At 27.7% G+C, this 18575-nt stretch overlaps 1 protein-coding gene across 3 annotated transcripts; it reads right to left on the bottom strand.

Annotated features, from left to right (window-relative positions):
• Positions 1 to 1273: 1273 nt before the first annotated feature.
• Positions 1274 to 17425, bottom strand: LOC132940875 (TATA-binding protein-associated factor 172). 3 transcript variants are annotated; one of them, XM_061008672.1, is made up of 33 exons: positions 16995 to 17423; positions 15664 to 15723; positions 15243 to 15487; positions 15009 to 15155; positions 13314 to 13444; positions 12430 to 12621; positions 12025 to 12186; positions 11348 to 11483; positions 11151 to 11287; positions 9890 to 10155; positions 9601 to 9829; positions 9374 to 9529; positions 9151 to 9286; positions 8742 to 9085; positions 8502 to 8668; positions 8312 to 8429; positions 8120 to 8248; positions 6219 to 6275; positions 6047 to 6151; positions 5598 to 5757; positions 5388 to 5494; positions 4291 to 4558; positions 3826 to 4199; positions 3612 to 3763; positions 3128 to 3477; positions 2953 to 3053; positions 2754 to 2894; positions 2549 to 2697; positions 2364 to 2489; positions 2136 to 2298; positions 1923 to 2059; positions 1769 to 1850; positions 1274 to 1703 (listed from the first exon to the last, which is right to left on the bottom strand). In XM_061008672.1, exons 2-33 carry the CDS (start codon positions 15672 to 15674, stop codon positions 1533 to 1535), a joined length of 5349 nt encoding a protein of 1782 aa, XP_060864655.1. In that variant the 5' UTR covers positions 15675 to 15723; positions 16995 to 17423; the 3' UTR covers positions 1274 to 1532. The 3 variants fall into 3 exon arrangements, 2 of the variants coding, with proteins under 2 accessions (XP_060864655.1, XP_060864657.1); XM_061008674.1 differs by lacking the exon at positions 16995 to 17423 and adding an exon at positions 16203 to 16566; XR_009664107.1 differs by lacking the exon at positions 1274 to 1703 and having other exon boundaries at positions 1923 to 2046; positions 16995 to 17425.
• Positions 17426 to 18575: the final 1150 nt, after the last annotated feature.

Here is an 18575-nt window from a genome sequence, read left to right as displayed (position 1 = left end):
TTAAGTTTTCTTTTTGTAAATATCAAAAATACATACGCTATACCGCAATAGGTATTTTTATATGGTGCCAGGGTGGAATCATAATTAATTTACTATTTTTACTTCAGTATACTGTTCAACTAGTCTTACCCTCATATAAAGAATAATACAAGTAATATTATTACTACTGCTACTTCTTATTATTGCGCTAAACACAAATATAACAATGCTGTGAGAGTGTGAACTGTATTAGTGATAGGCGCTTGAAATTTTGACTTCGTATCAGGTTATGAATGGTTGTGCTACTTTTAACTTTTATTTCATAAATTTAGAATTTATTTGGTATTGAGCTTTGAGAAATTGTAGGTAATAATTTAGGTTACCTATCTTTATTTCTATTATATGATTAATACTTAGTGTTTAGTAAATGCAATAATAAATAAATAAAACATTTATTATTTTTTTACAAATAAAAAAATTAATATTTTGTTGAAAAGTTTTGAAGATACATAAACAATGGTTTGGGAATTCTTTGCAATTAGTGCACCCCTAAATAAATTGGCCTAGTTATGTCTATGGAAGGGGCTTAAGTCCTCCCTGGATCGACTGAACCCCTCCCCTTAGCACCGTGCCTGATAAGCACACGCGTTTGTGAATAAAATGTAATGTTTTGGCATGGAAATTCAGTTTGATTTTTATATTTATTTTATTTTAATTTTACACATGACATATTTGGATTATTTAGAACGAAGAACAATATTTAAAATAAAATATAATCAAATAAATTGCATTGAAAAATCTAATGATTAAGAATGGTATGTTGTATAAAACATTGGATAATTACAAAAAAAACTAATATTTATGACTATAAGATTGTAACTAGAAGTTTATATATGACTAGACAGATCGGCTGTCTAAAAACGGAACACTGTAACTACACCTCTTATCAAAATGGACTTTTTTACATATTCATATTCCCATTAGTTTATGATTTAGTAACAAGTAACTACCATAGTATTTGTATGACAAGGTTTTTTCAAAATCCAAAACACAGTATCTACATTATTACATGCAAAATTCCTATACCTCGTTATCAAAAATTATCAGTTTAGTAAACTTGGCTATCCTGCAAAATATTATAATTTGTATAAAAAAAAGTTATTGTACAGTTATTGTGTTCCGTTTTTGGACAGCCGAGATTGACAGGTAACTTATTTAAAACTAAATTACATTAAAACTTTATTTCCAGATTCTCCGTCCATTTTTTAATGAAGTAACATAAAGCATACTCGGCTTATCTTTTAAGAGTAAAATATAGATTTTATTAACTCAGTACACAAATAATTTTTGTAATCAAAATTGCTTTGATACAAAAACATTTATTACACAATGAGTACAAAATACTATAAGCAATTAAGATATTAAATTATTAAAGATTATAAATCTAAAATCCTAATTTTTGGTTTGTTTTCACTAGGTATAAATTATTATAAATATCATAATTAAAAAAAAAAAATGTTAAAAAACAATACATAATCAAATTAATTATAGGATCAATCATTACTTAGAGTCTGAATAAAACTATTTAAATCATATTCATCATCATAAATTTTGGTATCCCAGAGCTCTGGTAAAGTTTCAAGAACAGATTTCATGGAACCACCCGAAGAATTGGTTCTATTTTTTTCTTTCGATGGATCATCCAATGAGAATAAATCTAATAACTGAGGAGCACAAAATATGTTAATTAATATATTTTGGTATTTTCAAATAAAATGTTCAACATTACTTTATCAGTTCCCATTGTTTGAAGACTTGAATTTTCAGAAGATATTACTGTATTGGCGGTCTTTAGCTTAAACTTCTGAAAACTAAAATAATAAACATAAATATTAAAGAATGTGTCAGACAATGGTTTTAATTTTATTGTTTTAGATACATACTTCATTATTTTTTCTTCTAGTGTTGATCTTGTTATTAAACGGTATACATTGACTACCTTTTTTTGACCAATACGATGTGCTCGATCCATTGCTTGTAGATCTCTCATAGGACTCCAATCATGTTCTACAAAAATTACCTACAGTAAATAAATATCTTATTAGGTACATAAGTTTTAATTTAAAAATAGGTAGTGAATATATCATATAACATACAGTATCAGCTCCAGTTAAATTTAGACCCAATCCTCCAACTTGAGTGGTCATTATAAGAGTATCAATGGATGGATCAACATTAAAACGATTAACAAGTGCATATCGTTGTGACACAGGTACACTACCATCAAGACGAAGGTAACTTACATTTGGCATATGGGCCCTAATATATAAAATCAATTTTAATAATTAAATAATTAAATATAAAGTTAAAAATAAATAACTTACTTAAAGAGATCATTTTCAATAATATTTAACATAGATTTTAGTTGACAGAATATTAAAGCTCTGTGTTGACTTATCACAGTTTCATTATTACTTACTAATCCAATACCACAGTCCATTAAAAGTTGTCTAGAAAAATAATTCATAGAATAGAAAGTACATTAACACAAAATTTATTAATTATTCACTTTAAGGCTGGTAATTTTGCAGCATGTTGAATATCAGTTAGACTAGAATTAGATTCTGAAATTTGCTTAATTATATTAGAATACTGAGGATGTTGTGGAGTAAGTACTAATTTTGGATGATTGCATACATTTTGTAAATAACGTAGCGCCTATAAAAAAGATAATTTAATATTAAATGTTTGCATAAATAAATATCAATAATTACCTGAAGAATATTATTTTTATTAGGAGGATTATTAACGGATTTTTCATCAGTTTCAGTTTCCGATAAATGTTTATGTATGTGTGTTTTTGAAAAATCTTCATAAAGCTGTTGTTGAATAGGACTCAAATCACAATAGTAATCCTACACATACAATTTTATTTTTTAATACTATTTTTATTTTATTTTTAGTTTTATTTACCTGAGTAATTTTAGCAGGTAAATCACTTAAAACATCTTGTTTCATTCTACGCAAAACAAATGGTAAAACTTGACGATGCAAAGCTTCCATTGCTAAAACTCCTACGAAATGAATTAATTTATTATAAATAATACACAAGATATTTTATGAATTTAAATTTGAAGATTTTACTAACCAGTTTCTTGTTCCTTTGAAGAACATTTTGCATCACGACTTGCTAAAATTGGTTTGCTATATTTTGCGGCAAATTGTTTTTCTGTGCCCAAAAATCCAGGCATTAAAAAATCAAATAATGACCATAATTCTAAGACACTATTTTGAATCGGTGTGCCAGATAAAACTAAACGATGGTTTGCCTTCAATTGTTTAATGGCTTGACTTGCTTTAGTCTTTCCATTTTTTATAATATGACATTCATCTAATATGCAATAATTGAATTTTATTTTTGAAAAAAATTCAATATCCTTACGTACAATATCATAAGATACTATAAATAAATTATAGTCATCAGCATAAACTCTTAATCTGAAATAACATTTTTCAATTTATTAAAAAAAAATTTATTTGTACTACTTGAATGCTGTATTTAGTTAAATAATATATTTTTATTAAAACTATACATTCAATATGTACATTATGCAATAAAAATAATTATTTACTTTTGTCTTTCTACGGGTAGTCCAGAATATTGTAATGGTCTCAATATATTTTTCGGAATAAACTTTTGTACTTCGTGAGTCCAATGCCCAATCAATGTAGGAGGACATACAACTATAGATGGTAAAGGAACTGAATCTGGACTACCGGTTTCCTAAAATTTTTTTTTAAATATAGTAATTTGATAAAATAAATAGTAAATTAATTATTTATTACCTTATACTTTTCATTTTTATTGTAATGATCACTAGCGAGTATACATAATGATTGTATAGTTTTGCCTAAGCCCATATCATCACATAAAATTCCATGTAACTTATATTTATTCAAAAAAGCTAACCAATTTACTCCCGTCTGTTGATAAGATCTTAATTTAGCATTTATCATAATTGGCACTTTGAAATCACTTATTTGATTAGGATTAAAAAGTTGATCTAAAAATTGTCGTTGCGATTTAATTAATAGATTGGTTTTATCACTTAAATTTGGAGGAACAGGTACACTGCCATCAAGTGGCATTAATTGAATAAGAGTTGCAAAGCATTGTGAAGACATTTTACGAACGCTCTCTTCTTGATCACATAATCGACCTAAACATAATAACACCAATATTAAAAGATACTTAAATTGTCTGTCATTAATATATAACAATATAAGTATAATATAATTAATTTAATTTACCTAAAAGCGGGATGATTAATAAGACAATGTAAGGTACAATGTCAAATTGTAACTTATCGACAATACACACCACTGCTTCAATAGCTCCCTTTCGTTTAACATCACTGTCAGCAGCATCAAGAAGAGGTAAGACATCATTTATAATAGTTGCCATTGTAATTCCAGGATTTAACTCGACAGATGCAGCTAAACAGCGAGCACTTATATGTCTAACAGCAGAATATGGATGAATAAGAAGTTTGGAGAAAATTGGCAACAACTCCAGAAGCTAGAAAAAATAAATAATTAATTTCTACATTTAATATTAAACATTATTTCAAAAGCATTAGGCACTTAGATTCTGAGCAGATAAATGAATTTATTAGTTTTAGAACAATGTGTGTTTTGTGTCTCTTATCGCTCAATAAAATGCTTCAATTTCTGACTTGACGGTACTTTGGAGGGTCAAAACAAGTAGGTACTTTTCAAAATAATCATAAAAACAAAAATGGGAATATTTACGGAAAATCAGTCCTTAACAAAATTGATTTTGGTTTTTTGTTGTAATTCAAAAATGAACAACCATAGGAACTTGTTATTTTCACCAAATATTTATATCAGCATTTTCTAGCATGATATAAATATCAAAATATATATATATTTTTTTTAAAAAACTTTGTTGACTTTGTGTTTACAATTTTAATTTACTAGTAAATCGGCTTGAACACTTAATACCATGTCCCTCATAAGTCTTACTTATAGAAATAGCAGAATATCTTAAGTAAACAAGTCCAATTTTTTTTTTAGACAATCCTAATTTTGACAATTATTTTAACGAAAAATAATGATTTTAATTATGTTGTAGTTTAAAAAATATTAATCGTAACCGTTTGATAATAGATTAATTTATTTTAATATTAAAGCTAACAACACCACAATATTAGATTGACTGACAGTTATTTTTCTGCTGTACGGCTGTAAGAAATACTGGCCTCTTAGAATTAATTAATTATGATTTTTCAATGTCAAAATTAATAGAACATACTCATATATAAATCATTTAAAAAAACTCAACTCATAGAATATACTAATAATAAGTTAAGTTAAATTATTATTACTTTAGGAACAAAAGATTTGTGCATTTTTGAACAAACTACTTCAAACACTTGTAAATGTTTAATTAATTCTTGCGCTTCTTCATCTTTTTCTCTTAAGGTATTCATATCTAAAACAGCAAAACGATAAAATTAAAGAATAAAAATAATAATATATAAAACTCTATTAAACTCTATAAAAATTTATTTTTAGTTTTATTTCATGAAACTTACTTGGATCATTTAATGGGAATTCTATATTTTTTATGCTGTTATATACTATTTCAATAAGCCTTGGTAATTTACTTTGTAAATGTTCACCAAAATATGAACAAATAGTTTGTAAAGCATATAATGCACCTCTTTTTTGTATATTATTGATAAGTTTTTGTTCCTATAACATTTAAACACATTTAATTAATATATCGTTTTAAAATAAGTTTAGGTAAAATAATAAGTTTATATAGGATTAAAATATTATTTTGTATTATTTTTTAGGAACTTTAAAAGGTTACTTATAAGAGTTTTATTCAATGTTCTTTTCATTTTAATTACAAATTGCAATTCAGACTTATTGTGCAGTAGAAAAGAAATGATAACTATAATAGTTAGTGTTGGGTTACTTTAAGTTTAAAATATAAATGTAAGAAATACAGTAATAAATAAGTAATAAGTAATATTACCTGATCTTTGTCACTTAGTATTATTTCTACATTTATATCACAGTGTATTGGTGGTCTTCCTGATCCTCGCTGTCCAGTACGTTTCATTAATAACTTTTCTGCATTCTGTAATAAAATAATTTCTTTATGAATATTTAACAATTCAAAACAAGAATTATATAATGTTTATTACTTGTAATAATTTCTGATGCATGAGAATTAATTCATACTTTATTCTATCTTCAGTACCCTAAAATAAACAGTATAGATACATTAATTGTAAATACATTTTATGATTATATACATAAAAATATATTGTGTAATCAAATAAACATATTAGTTAATTTCAGAAAATTAAAGTTCTGGCATAAAATAATTTTATTCACTAAACAAACAAAAGTAACATATTATGTGACATTTAAGGTAATCCTAGTTAATATAAAACCACATACTTTAGTATAACACATTAATTATGAATCAATCAAAACTACTCATTTTATGTCCATGATCCAAAATAGAAAAATACATGACCTGATTGATTTTATGTATGCATTACACTTCATGTTGAATTGAAATCTGTTTTTATAATAATATTGCCTTACTACATCAATTGAAAGTATGGACAAAAATGGGTAGTTTTTACTTATTATCAGCATGTGTAAAGACAACAAGGACAACAAATATTGATACCCTATAAGTTAATGTTATATATTAAATTTATAAAAAAAATATTTGTGACTGTAGTATATGTCAGTACACACAACAAAAGTGAATACTTAGGATGCACACCAATGCAGTGAAAAAAACTACAATGACCCATTGCTTGCCTACTGCAATCAACTGGCCACCCGCATTGCTTTGATGGACACCAGGTCTTAAATTAATTTTTAACCTTAATTGGAATCAAAATAATAAAATCGAACTTGACTAGATGGTTGATGACTGTTGAATAATGCTAACATTCAATAGTAGAGCGATAGTTATTTAGAAAAACAATACCTAGATAACCAAGAAATATATTATAGCAAAATCTAAATATATGTTTAGTTTTCTTTCAAACAGACAACTCTAATTCTAACAATAAGTCACAATGATCACCACCATTTGCATTCTGACAAAATATTCAAGTTTTCACAACATGAAAGTGGAATCGATTGAGGCATAAAAAAGGTTAAAAGGGTTAAAAATGTAAAAGTTTGTTAAATGTGGTTAACCAAAACCGGTACGCTGTTAGCAGTAAGATAAAAAAAAAAAAAACGGTACATTGATATATTTATTATATACTATATAGTACCTATAATGTATAAGCATAATATTACCAAGAAAGGTCATGGCTAAGGGACCATTTTCCCGAAAATTACAACATTTGCAGGTGGAAGTTAGCCGAATAATAGTCCATAAAATAATAATAAAAAATTACTTTCACATTTCAGTGTGATCTTGAGTTGAAATATATGTAAGTATATAGTATTAAATATGTGATTTGTAGTTATATGAAATTTTATTAGTTTTTGTTTTGTTGTATAATAATAGCTATAAATTACGAATATACCCGTAGTTAACCTTACATTGCCAGGGTAATGCAGAAATATTTTATCTTTGACATTATAAAAACTGATTTTGTAAACTCAACATTATCTTAAGTTTATATTACTATTAAATGTTAACATTAAGGCATTCACATAGAAAATGTAAACAATTTCTATAGGAATTATTTTAAATTATCAAAATATTGTAGCATAAAACTTCCATAATACATAACACTATACTCGTGCCGGCGAGAGAACGCTTCTCGTTCGCGCATCCGAATGACGGAGTTCCGCGGTTTCGTACCCAAATTCCTCCCACTCTATCACCACCATAAATTCCGTTACGCGCGACCAGCGTTTGGGAAGGTTTAGTGGTGGGAATGTGCGAGATCAGACAAATTTTGGTCGCCGCCTAGAAGCGTTCTCTCGCCGGCACGAGTATAGTGCTATGTTACAAAAAAAGTCACAAACCTAAGAGGTTGTAATTAAAAAAAAAGAATACTAAATTAGATTTTAAGCTCAAAGTTAGAATCTAAAAATGTAATTGTATCGCTATTTGACTTACAATTTTAGGTGTAAATTCTGGATCAACACATAGAAAAGAACATAGGTTATTAATTATGGTTGTGTTAGGGCATGAAGAACGATTTATACATAAATCCATCAAAATAGCCAAGTGATCAGCTGACCAGCGCTAAAATAAATTTTGAATAATTAATTAACATTTCATCACAAATTTAAATATTTAATATATTACCTGTAACATTTCGTTTGATTCTTTCTTGATAGATTCCATTAATGGTTTAACAATAGGTCTTATTTTTTCTGGTAAACATTGAAGCATTGTCAATGCACCCGCTAATGATGCTTTAGTCCTAAATTGAGTAATAATATAAATCTATAAATATTATAATTTATATATTATGTATAAAACATGTATTATTTACGATGTAGTTAAGGAAATTAAATCAGAACTAATATGTTTATGCGCCTGATTCAATGAAAGACGCCTATCTTCAAGTTGTTCAAATATTTTTGGTTTGAGTTTTTGAGATGAAATCAATATTCCAGTTTCTGGTCCAGTGAGAAGCTCAATGTGTTCCAAAGTTACAAGCTTAAATTAAATTAAAATTGTATATCTATTTATAATTGAATTATTTAACATATTAAAATGTTTTTAATTTTACTTGGTTTAATTGTTGTGGAGTTGTTAATTTATAATGTTTCAATGACGAAAGAAAATCATGAGCATCTTGTATAAGTTTTGTTATTGAGAATGACATTTCATCATAATAAATCATACGATTCATACAGTCTGTTACTTTTTCAGCTAATATTTTTGAAGCTATACTATCTAATTTTTGTAATTTACACCATTCTGATATTACTAAAGAAGTCATCTTTTGTTGCATAGCTACATTAGATTCCAAATTACTGATTAATAATTTTGTATAGCATGTTACAGGTGATTCGTCTTCATTTGTGTAACAAATATTAGGTGCAGGTTTTATAATATAACAAGATAATAAACCTAAAAATCAAGTTTACATATGCATTAGGAGTATTTACAAATTTATTTGTATTCAGAAAACATACCCAACATTTCTGCACCTAAATGTCTTGCCCTAATTGCATTTTTTTCTCTTTGGTCAGCTGGGATTGCCTCACTTCCACCGATATAGTATTTGATATCTATACTTGTCTCATTTGGCATGCTAGATACATTATCTACCTTGAATATAAAACCCAATGTTAAGTTAGAATATTTATTATATTCAGAAAACAGCATTTAGGAACATATTAGGGATACAATTATTACTTTATTAGGTCCAGTTGGAATATGTTGAATAATACTAGACGTATCATAAGGTATTTTATCTGATTGCATGGTCATTGCCAACCATAATCCTATGTATGGGCAAGCAGCATTTAAAAGAGCTGTTAAGCTACTGTTGACAATTAAATTAGACCAAACCTAGATTAGAAATTATTTAAACAATAATTTAAAGAATATCCAAATAGTACAATAATGTATGAAAACCCTACTTTTTTTATGATTTGTTGAATTTCTTCGTCTGGTTCAGCCATTGCTCTCTGAAAAATATGCCTCATAGCATCTTGAAGTAATTTTATATCCTCAATATTATCAGCATACGATAATTGTGGAGTGGAAGTTAATGTCATTAATGACTTCATAGTAGCTAAACGTACTTGAGTTGCATTATGTGGCAAAAATGACCAAAGTCGAGGTAAAACATGAAGAATTGGTTCATTTCTAAATGGTTAACTCTTAGTTTTTTATTTTACAGATAATAAAAATGTTTGTTTAACTTACGTTAATAGTTTTCCAGATGGAAGGCTAAACAACGCAGCTAATAAAGTCATAAAGTTATAACAAGATGCTGTTAAATCATCTTGCACAGCCAACATTTGCCACAAAATGGATATTACATCGGACGCCCATTTTTCATCACATTTAATCATAAAATCAACTATTGGCAATAAAGCAGATGCAGCTACAGCACTAACATCATCTACAGTATCCATAAGAGCTTTAGATATAAATGGAAATGATAACTGTAATATCTTTTCAATGATATCCTGAAAAAAGAAATTGTTAAATAAATTATGATAAAAATATTTATTAATTATGTGTGTACCTATATTAGTTACTCTTTAAAGACAAACAAACAAAGATTTGAAACCAAATATTAAAAATGTACAACTCATAAAAAATGAAAAAAAAATAAAAATGCTGAGAATAGTTATCTAATTTTTTCAAAAAAAAGCTCAAAAATGAAATAAATATTTAATTTTGAACTATTGTTTCTGAGTGGTTTCTTTATAACTAAGTAATATACTGGAAATATATTATTACCAATATGAATATTTTATAATATTATAAATGTATGATTATTTTTGAAAACACATTTTATTTTGATGTTAACTCAACTTTGGACCCTTCAAGCCATATTTTTTATTTATTATTTTTATTAAGAAAAAATTCCTTATTTAAAAAAATTTCAATGAAAAAATAAATAGTCTTTCTTATAATTTTGACTCAAAGATTCAAAATAGATTTCATAGTAAATTCAAATATGTTTTCAAAATTATTATCGGAGTAATATATGTAATAATACATTGCCCGTTCAAAAGATACCACATAACTTTGGAAAATTGACTTTTATGCAATTAAAAAATGATTGCATTTTTATTTAACATGTGTATCACAAATTAAAAGAAATCAAATTTTATAAATGTGCGATTTTTAACATACAAAATTAAATATAATATTGCATGAAACACACACAGATAGTAGATACATTTGATTGTTTGTTTATCTGGGAGGTTTTGAAACGAATGAATTGATTTTGACAGAGTTTTCACAGAAATTATGTTAAATTATGGTAAGTAAAATTATTATAATTGGATATAATTTTACTCCTGTATTTTATATTTGATCAAAATAACTCAAATATTAAATAAGTGTATTAAAAATCTGTGCATCTTACATTTAACAGAGTTTAAGAAGGGATAATGCCATGCAGGATTAGCTAGTATTATATATAAATTATAATTAATATTCAATAACTTACTTTTCTAACAACTAGTAAATACTTCAGTCCTAATAATCCACCGTGTCTGGTTGTCCAATCAGTATGTTGAATAAGTTGTATAAGTACATGAATTATGTTTAAAACATTTTCTTCAGACATTAGTTTAACAACAAAACCTATAATTAAAACAAATATAATATTTTAGTATAACTTTTTTTCAAGTACTTAAGATATACCTAAGGCTTGAGCACATGTTTCTCTAACAGGTGCTACAACTTGATCACCAAGAAAATCTCCAAAATGGTCTAATGCAAGAACACATAATAGCCTTAGTCCCACATCTTCTAACCATGCTTGATGATGGTTTTCCATCTGATAATAAATAATACATTCAAAATTATAATAATGTAAATACTGATAGCATTTTCGACTTTAAGCACTTTTTGCACTCAATGCAAAAACATATTCGATTTGACCAATATTCAGTGAACTGGTGCAATTCTTTTGTATTCAATGTATTGCACTGAGGCACTTGTGTGCACTTTCAATACCGCTGATTATGTGTTTAAGTGAGTACGATGGATGCATTAATAAAATATATGAACAGTTTTTCTCTATAACAGGTATGATTTAAGATAGTATTATCTTATATTGTGATAACGTGATACATTATTTTGTAATTTCTTATTTATCGTATTATTATGATTATAATTATATTTATTATTTATAACTGACAATAATGTTATTTTCTCATTCGATTTATAGAAAACTAGAGCAACACTCATGTAGAGTTATTGGAATTTCAGTGCACACTATTTTGTCAAATCGAAAACGCTATAAGATTGATTATTAATGATTATACATACTTTATTATTGTATATATATAATAAAATATGACATTAATTAAACATACTTGATTTGAAGGTAAATTACAAGCTTTTCCAGCACCTCGACCATGATGTTTAATAATTTCACGAATAGCTGTTGCAGCACCATGCCGTATTTCCCATTTAGTATTGAATAAGTCTTTAAGTAAAGTATTTATAAAATCTTTAAAAGGCCAGTCATTTTCAACCTTAATTAGAAACAAAATAAATATTTTTAAAATGCACTTGTAAATAAAGAATATAGCCAAGAATATGGCATAATATAGCTAATCATAAAGGGAATTAAAAATTAATAGGGGACATGGAGAAAAATTGAATCTATTTTTTTTTTATGTAGGTAATATAAATACAATCTAAAATGTATAATGCAAAGTTAATTTTATGTCAAAAAAATTATTTTAATTGTTAATATAATAATATTTTAGGATTACCTCTTCGTTATTATCAATTAATTTAAGTTTTTTGTGTGAATTTGAAGCTCCAGTATAGCCAGCATCTAAAGACACTGATCTGACTAGTTTGTTATTCAGTTCAATCTGGCGGGCTTTTCGTCTATCACAATTTGTTTCTCTGGAACTTTTATCTAAATCAGTATCCATTTTTACTACTTCACTCAATTGTCTCTAAAAAATAAAAACCATGTGTTAAAAACCTATTTTATTCTTGATCATGTTATTTATTAATAAAATCAACTATTTTTTACTGTACCTCTTATGCATTAAACGACTATGTGTTTTGTTTAGATTTTTATTAATGTAACTTCATTATTTAAATACAACAAATACTATTTTTTAATTTAAATATTCAGTTTGTTACACTTTTTAAGTTATAAGTGCTTTTGTTATGTTTATAAAAGTTCATCATTTTTAATTGAATATCATTTTTTAATTTTAATATATTATACAATAAGAATATGTGCTAAGATAAACATAACACGAGTTACACAAAAAAAAAGTAACCCAGCGCTTACACTTTATAGGGTATAATTTAAGTTATAATTTGAAGCATATTGAAAGTAAAATATTCGTTTTTACTTTATGAAAAACAATACTTCAGTTATATATTAATTTGTTGTATTAAGTAGCAAGTACAATCTAACAATAAAATATTATAAATTATTTGGAAATTTAAAATTTCCCTAAACTATATAGTTGAATTATTTTAACTAAAATATAATATGCAATGTTCACATTTGGTTGGATTTATTTAAAGCAGCCATAAATCATAATTTGTCTGTTTTATAAATGTGAGTACAGACTCCTTAGTTCTAATCTTCATGATATAATATATTAACTAGTAACTAATAAATACTAACTTTTAAGTTGGGTTGACTAGGAATTGATGAACTCATTATGTCATCTGATGTAATAATATTTGAACCAATAATTTCAAGTCCCAAAGTTTTGTTAATAATTTTCTGTTGATCCTTAATAACTTTTTCTGTATCTGTAAAATAGAATATAAATACAATTATCATTCATTATATTTATATTTTATATAATGACATTTGAATATTAAATTGATTAGGTACATTAAATATATTTAATTTAATTTGTATAAGATCCAGGTGCACAATATTATTTTGAACTTTAAACTATATGTAGTTTGTTTAAACAAAAGAAAAACTTAAATAGAGAAATTTGTATTCTTAGCATATAAATAAAAAAAGATGATTTCATGTCCTTGATATTTCAGCGCGAATCAATATAATTCTAGATCAAATAGAAAATTCAAGAGGCCTTGCAGTACTCAGTATTAACAAATGTACAAGTTATGGGTGCATCATAACCCATAAGGTGGTGAATGGTGATTAATGTACAGCATACTAATTGTAATATAATATAATAATATTTTTATATAATTATTTAATGTTCCTTTAAACTCAATTTTTTTTTTTAAATCTTCGTTTATTATAAGGCTTACTATTATTTTAATCCACATTTTCAGATTGTTTATATTTACGATTTATTTATATATAATAGAATACTTAAAATAAATTAAACCTAACTATTTTGTTCAACTTGGGTTCCCAAATTGAAATATAATAAATTGTAAATATAATAATAACTTTGTAAGCATAATGTTTAATATAATAGATAATAATTATAATGTAAAAATACCTGATAAACAATTTTTTACTCTATCAACACGTGACTCACCTCAGATAGCAGTTTTTAATTATATAATTTTGAGATTATAAATAATATATTCTATCACTAGCTTAAGAATAATATAAATACGTATAAATAATAAGTAATTCAAATAGATTTAATTAATTGATGATTGGAAATATTTATAAATAAGATAAATGGTTATTAAAAAATTATCGGATAGTGATATTTACAAAACTGCTTTTATGACTTATTTAATTAAAGTAGTTGGAAGCCGCGTATTTATTTCATGTTTTAGACCTAAAAGACTGACAAAATTACGCTTACTTAAAATAATCAGATTTCCATTCTGTAAAAAGATTTGAATTGATCAACCATTTTTCTAGGTTATTATGGTAATAGATTTTTAATATTTCTTTAAAAATTGTTCTTAAATCTTATTTTGGTTTCTTATTTTTTTAAATTTTTAAATTTACTTTTGTGTCTTTTTTAACAAAGTTAAACAGTTATTTTAAAATTGACTTTTACAATAACGTAAAAAACACAACAATAAGTAAAATATTTTTACAGAATTGAAATCCCCGATCATTCTGAGTTGATGTATTTTTGTCATACTTTTAAGTCTAGATTGATTAAAATTAGTTTCTTCTGAACCAAATGGTTCCCGGAAACATTTGATGCCAGCGTACCGTTGTAGAATATGCAGGTAATAGTGGTGGCGTGCTGGACACTCACACAAATGTTCATTTACTACTCACACAACAGAAGTATGGAACTTCAACTGTTCAACTAATTGTCTATCGTTTACTTCTAAGAAACGGAGTACTTCCAACCCCTTTAAAATTTGACTAAAATGCAAAAAAAAAAGTAGGTATGTTCAGTAATAAGTTAGAAATTACCATTTTCTGATGTTACTGGATTATCTTGTTCAATATCTGTAGAAGCCATCAAAGCAGAACAATTCATAATAGAAGTCAAATCAAATGTATCAAAACACAATTTCCCATCATTTTCTTTTTCATCTACTTGTAAATCGCTATAAAGTTCTATAAAATATAAATAATATTATATAAATATCAATATTCAAGAAAAATACAGAAAAATATTTCAACAACAAATGCTATCCTGCATACCTAATTTAATAGGAGGTAAACCACTTGGACACCATGGGGGAATTTGTTTTATTACAGCTTCAATGGCTTGTGAAGCTGCTATACGAGTTTCCCATGATGAATGTCGTAAATATGTAGATATACGTTCTAATAAAGGTTCAAGTTCATGAGGATGTAACCTCACCACTTGTCCCAGTTGATTTGCTGCTGCTTTTCTTGTAACTGAACTACTTCCTGTTTCTAATAATATAAACAGTCTATCTAATCTGTAAAAGAATAATTTTAAAGTGATAAATATTTTGAAAATACAAACATCAAATATCATATGATGATACCCGAGATGGTACCTATATATATATATATACACATTTATTTATAAGTTGTAATATTGTAATAATGTTGGTCATAAAATATATGGAATTAATATAAATTAATAAATTACCTTGAAGCCATTTTCTTTTATCGATGATCTTTTACCAATGATGGCACCTGCCCATAAACACTGAAAAAAAATTAAGGCTGGAATAAAAATATATACACTGCAATTATAAGTAAAGATTATATTGAACAGGTGCCTACAGATAATCATGTTTTTTATGTTTAACAAGTTCAGAATTGCTCAAATATAGTCACATTTTAGTTGTAGATTTAGATATCAAATTGAAAATATTGACTGTACTGAAACAATGCTTTTAAGTTTTAACATAATATATGATTTCTAAAAACAAAAATAATATGTTTTTTTTAAAATTCTAAATGTGTAATCAATTTATTGTTTTCAATCATCTATAACCGAACACGTTTAAAAGAGTAAAAAATATTTTTCATAATTTCATTGAAATATTTCAAGAACAGTGAAATTTTCAATAGGTATTAGACGTTTCGACATTTATTGATTATTCAAACGATGAATAATATAATATTAAATAGTTAATATATTATTTTATATATAATATACGCCATACATATATAATATCATACCTAATGCCTAGAAATGTTTCCAAATAGTTTGTACACAATATGTATCAAATATTCAAATGAGTTTTAAAAATAAATTTCCTCGTGAAAAACGTATCGCGATGTTAACGTGCGTGTGTTTGGAGGCCGCGTCCTTCGACCATCGAGTGCGCGTCACGCGTGTTTAACGGAATTTAATTGGCAATGCTCAAAAGTCGGTGGGTGGCGTTCCGTCAGTCGCCGAAGTCGCCACCAAACGCGCAGGCGCGCGCAACGGCCGATCGGTGACGAGTCCGCGAGGGGTGAAGAGGAGACCGACCATTTTTTTAAAACTCGGGAGATTTATACGATCTAAAGGTAAACACAGCTAGGTAAATGTTGCTGGATGTTGTACAATGTATCGGCAATAAGCAGTAACTGCGTATTGTTATTACACAATAAATAACGATAAGTAGGTCAGCCGAGGTGTACCCTTTTCCTCGTGACACACTCGGTATTCCGGTATTCGGTAATCACTGCTAAAGCAGTTATCTGCCTACCAGTGACACGGTCGGTGGGGTCGTAGTGCGGCGGACACAGCCGTAAATGGTAAAAATAAATGTAAATAAACAAAAACGGCAATGCAATGTCGCAAGCAACAAAACTATACAGAAAACAATAAATTGTTGTAACATAATAGTATTTATAGCGTAAATATTATATAACAATTGATTAAAAACGCTCGGGTTCAAAAAAAAAATATGTGCGTATCATAGGTATCGAGTAGTAAAACAATAATATACTAATTAAAGGTTTTCCAGTGTTTTGGGTATTTACCTGATCGACGATGCATCCGTCACCCGGCGGTGGTCAGGAGTGGGAGATTTGTCAGATCATAGGTACGACCATCGCCGTAAAATTGTAGGCGACTAATGGATAATGACGTTTTAGCTGCTGCCTGTCGATGATCACATACGTTTACGTCATTTTTGTCGCTGGTTTCCACTGGTGACGGCAGTGTCGTAGTTGTTGTTCTGTACGCACAATCTATTCGCCAAGATAGTCCTGCGCGTCAGGGTGAATCGTTGACAAGGATACCCGTCTGCGGGGGGCGGTGGACGGGATAACTGCGTTCGCAAAATTCTACCTCCGTGGCGGACTACGACAGCGCGCGGACAGCGGTTGCGACAAACACGAACGGCGGCCATGTCGACCGAACGAAAGTCACATTTATACTGGCGGCCATTTCCACGGGGAACGCCGCTTTAACGACTGCACCGGTGGGCGGCGGTAAACGGATGCGTTTGGCGAACAGCCGATCAGCTGACCGCGATCGGCGAGTGTCGTGTACTGCGTGCGTTACGCTGCTGAAACGCGGCTGCACGACATATTTTATAAATTATAATATTTATTATAATAGCAATATCATTATAGGTATAATAAACTTGTGTCACGGATTATAATATGAGAATCTATTCATTTCTAATTCATTTGATCTGTGCTGATAATATCGCGAACGACATTACTATGGTTTATTGACGTGTTCAACTATCTTTTTAGTTTATTTTTCAAATTTCAATCTTCAGTCGCGTGCCCTAGCCCGTTAGGTACTCCCCAGTCCCTTTGCACGTCTAAACATTATTCGACGGACTATCATGGAAATTGGACACGATCCATGCATAATATTAAAATTATATTATAATTGGACGTTTCGTTTTGGTTTTAGTTTCCTGTTGACGACACGTTCGTTTGTATTTTATTGTTTTTTTTTTCAAGGTGGCGTTTGTAATCTGAGAAGCCACGATTGTAGATAACATTTTTCTTTTAAACATTTTTTTTTTTTTTTTATCTAAATCGTGATTTGAGCAAAAAATATACAGGCGTCGGCGATAACACAAATTCTTTGCCTTACTCTGTTATTTTTGCGGTTTGACTACAAACGGAATTCTGTTTAGTGTTTATCTTAGGACATGAAAATATCATGACACGTTTTTTTTTAGTATACACCAATTAATATGATATTATATAGTGTTTGTATACACACTTTAACATTTATAATCCACGAGAGATGACCACGTCTAAATAACATGGGCATGACAAAACAAATTAATATTAATACAATTATAAATTTATTTTGTCATGAAACTATAGGTATGTCATTATCACAGACTTACATTTATGAGTATTGAGCATAGGCAGTGGCACAAATAGGAAAAATGTTTAAGGGGGGCTCAAGACCCAAAACATTTTTTTTTTTTTAAATTATAATATATATTATTATTTTTTGAGCCCCCTCCCCACTTATTTGCACCACTGAGTATAGGAGACCGGGGTTCATGATATGTATTACATTTTTATTAACTGATAGGTATATGTATTTGTATTATTTATATCTGTTATGTATTGTCACTAATGAGA

This window comes from Metopolophium dirhodum, chromosome 3, assembly GCF_019925205.1.
Source record: "Metopolophium dirhodum isolate CAU chromosome 3, ASM1992520v1, whole genome shotgun sequence".
Taxonomy (NCBI): Eukaryota; Metazoa; Arthropoda; class Insecta; order Hemiptera; family Aphididae; genus Metopolophium; species Metopolophium dirhodum.
This window is presented reverse-complemented; position numbering and strand designations above follow the sequence as displayed.

Bases quoted from the DNA above. Each gene is read 5' to 3' on its own strand.
- LOC132940875 (XM_061008672.1), bottom strand. The intron at 6,152-6,218 runs GTAATAAACATT...ATTTTATTACAG, and splicing joins TGCATCAGAAATTATTACAA to AATGCAGAAAAGTTATTAAT. The intron at 1,704-1,768 runs GTAATGTTGAAC...TGTGCTCCTCAG, and splicing joins AAACAATGGGAACTGATAAA to TTATTAGATTTATTCTCATT.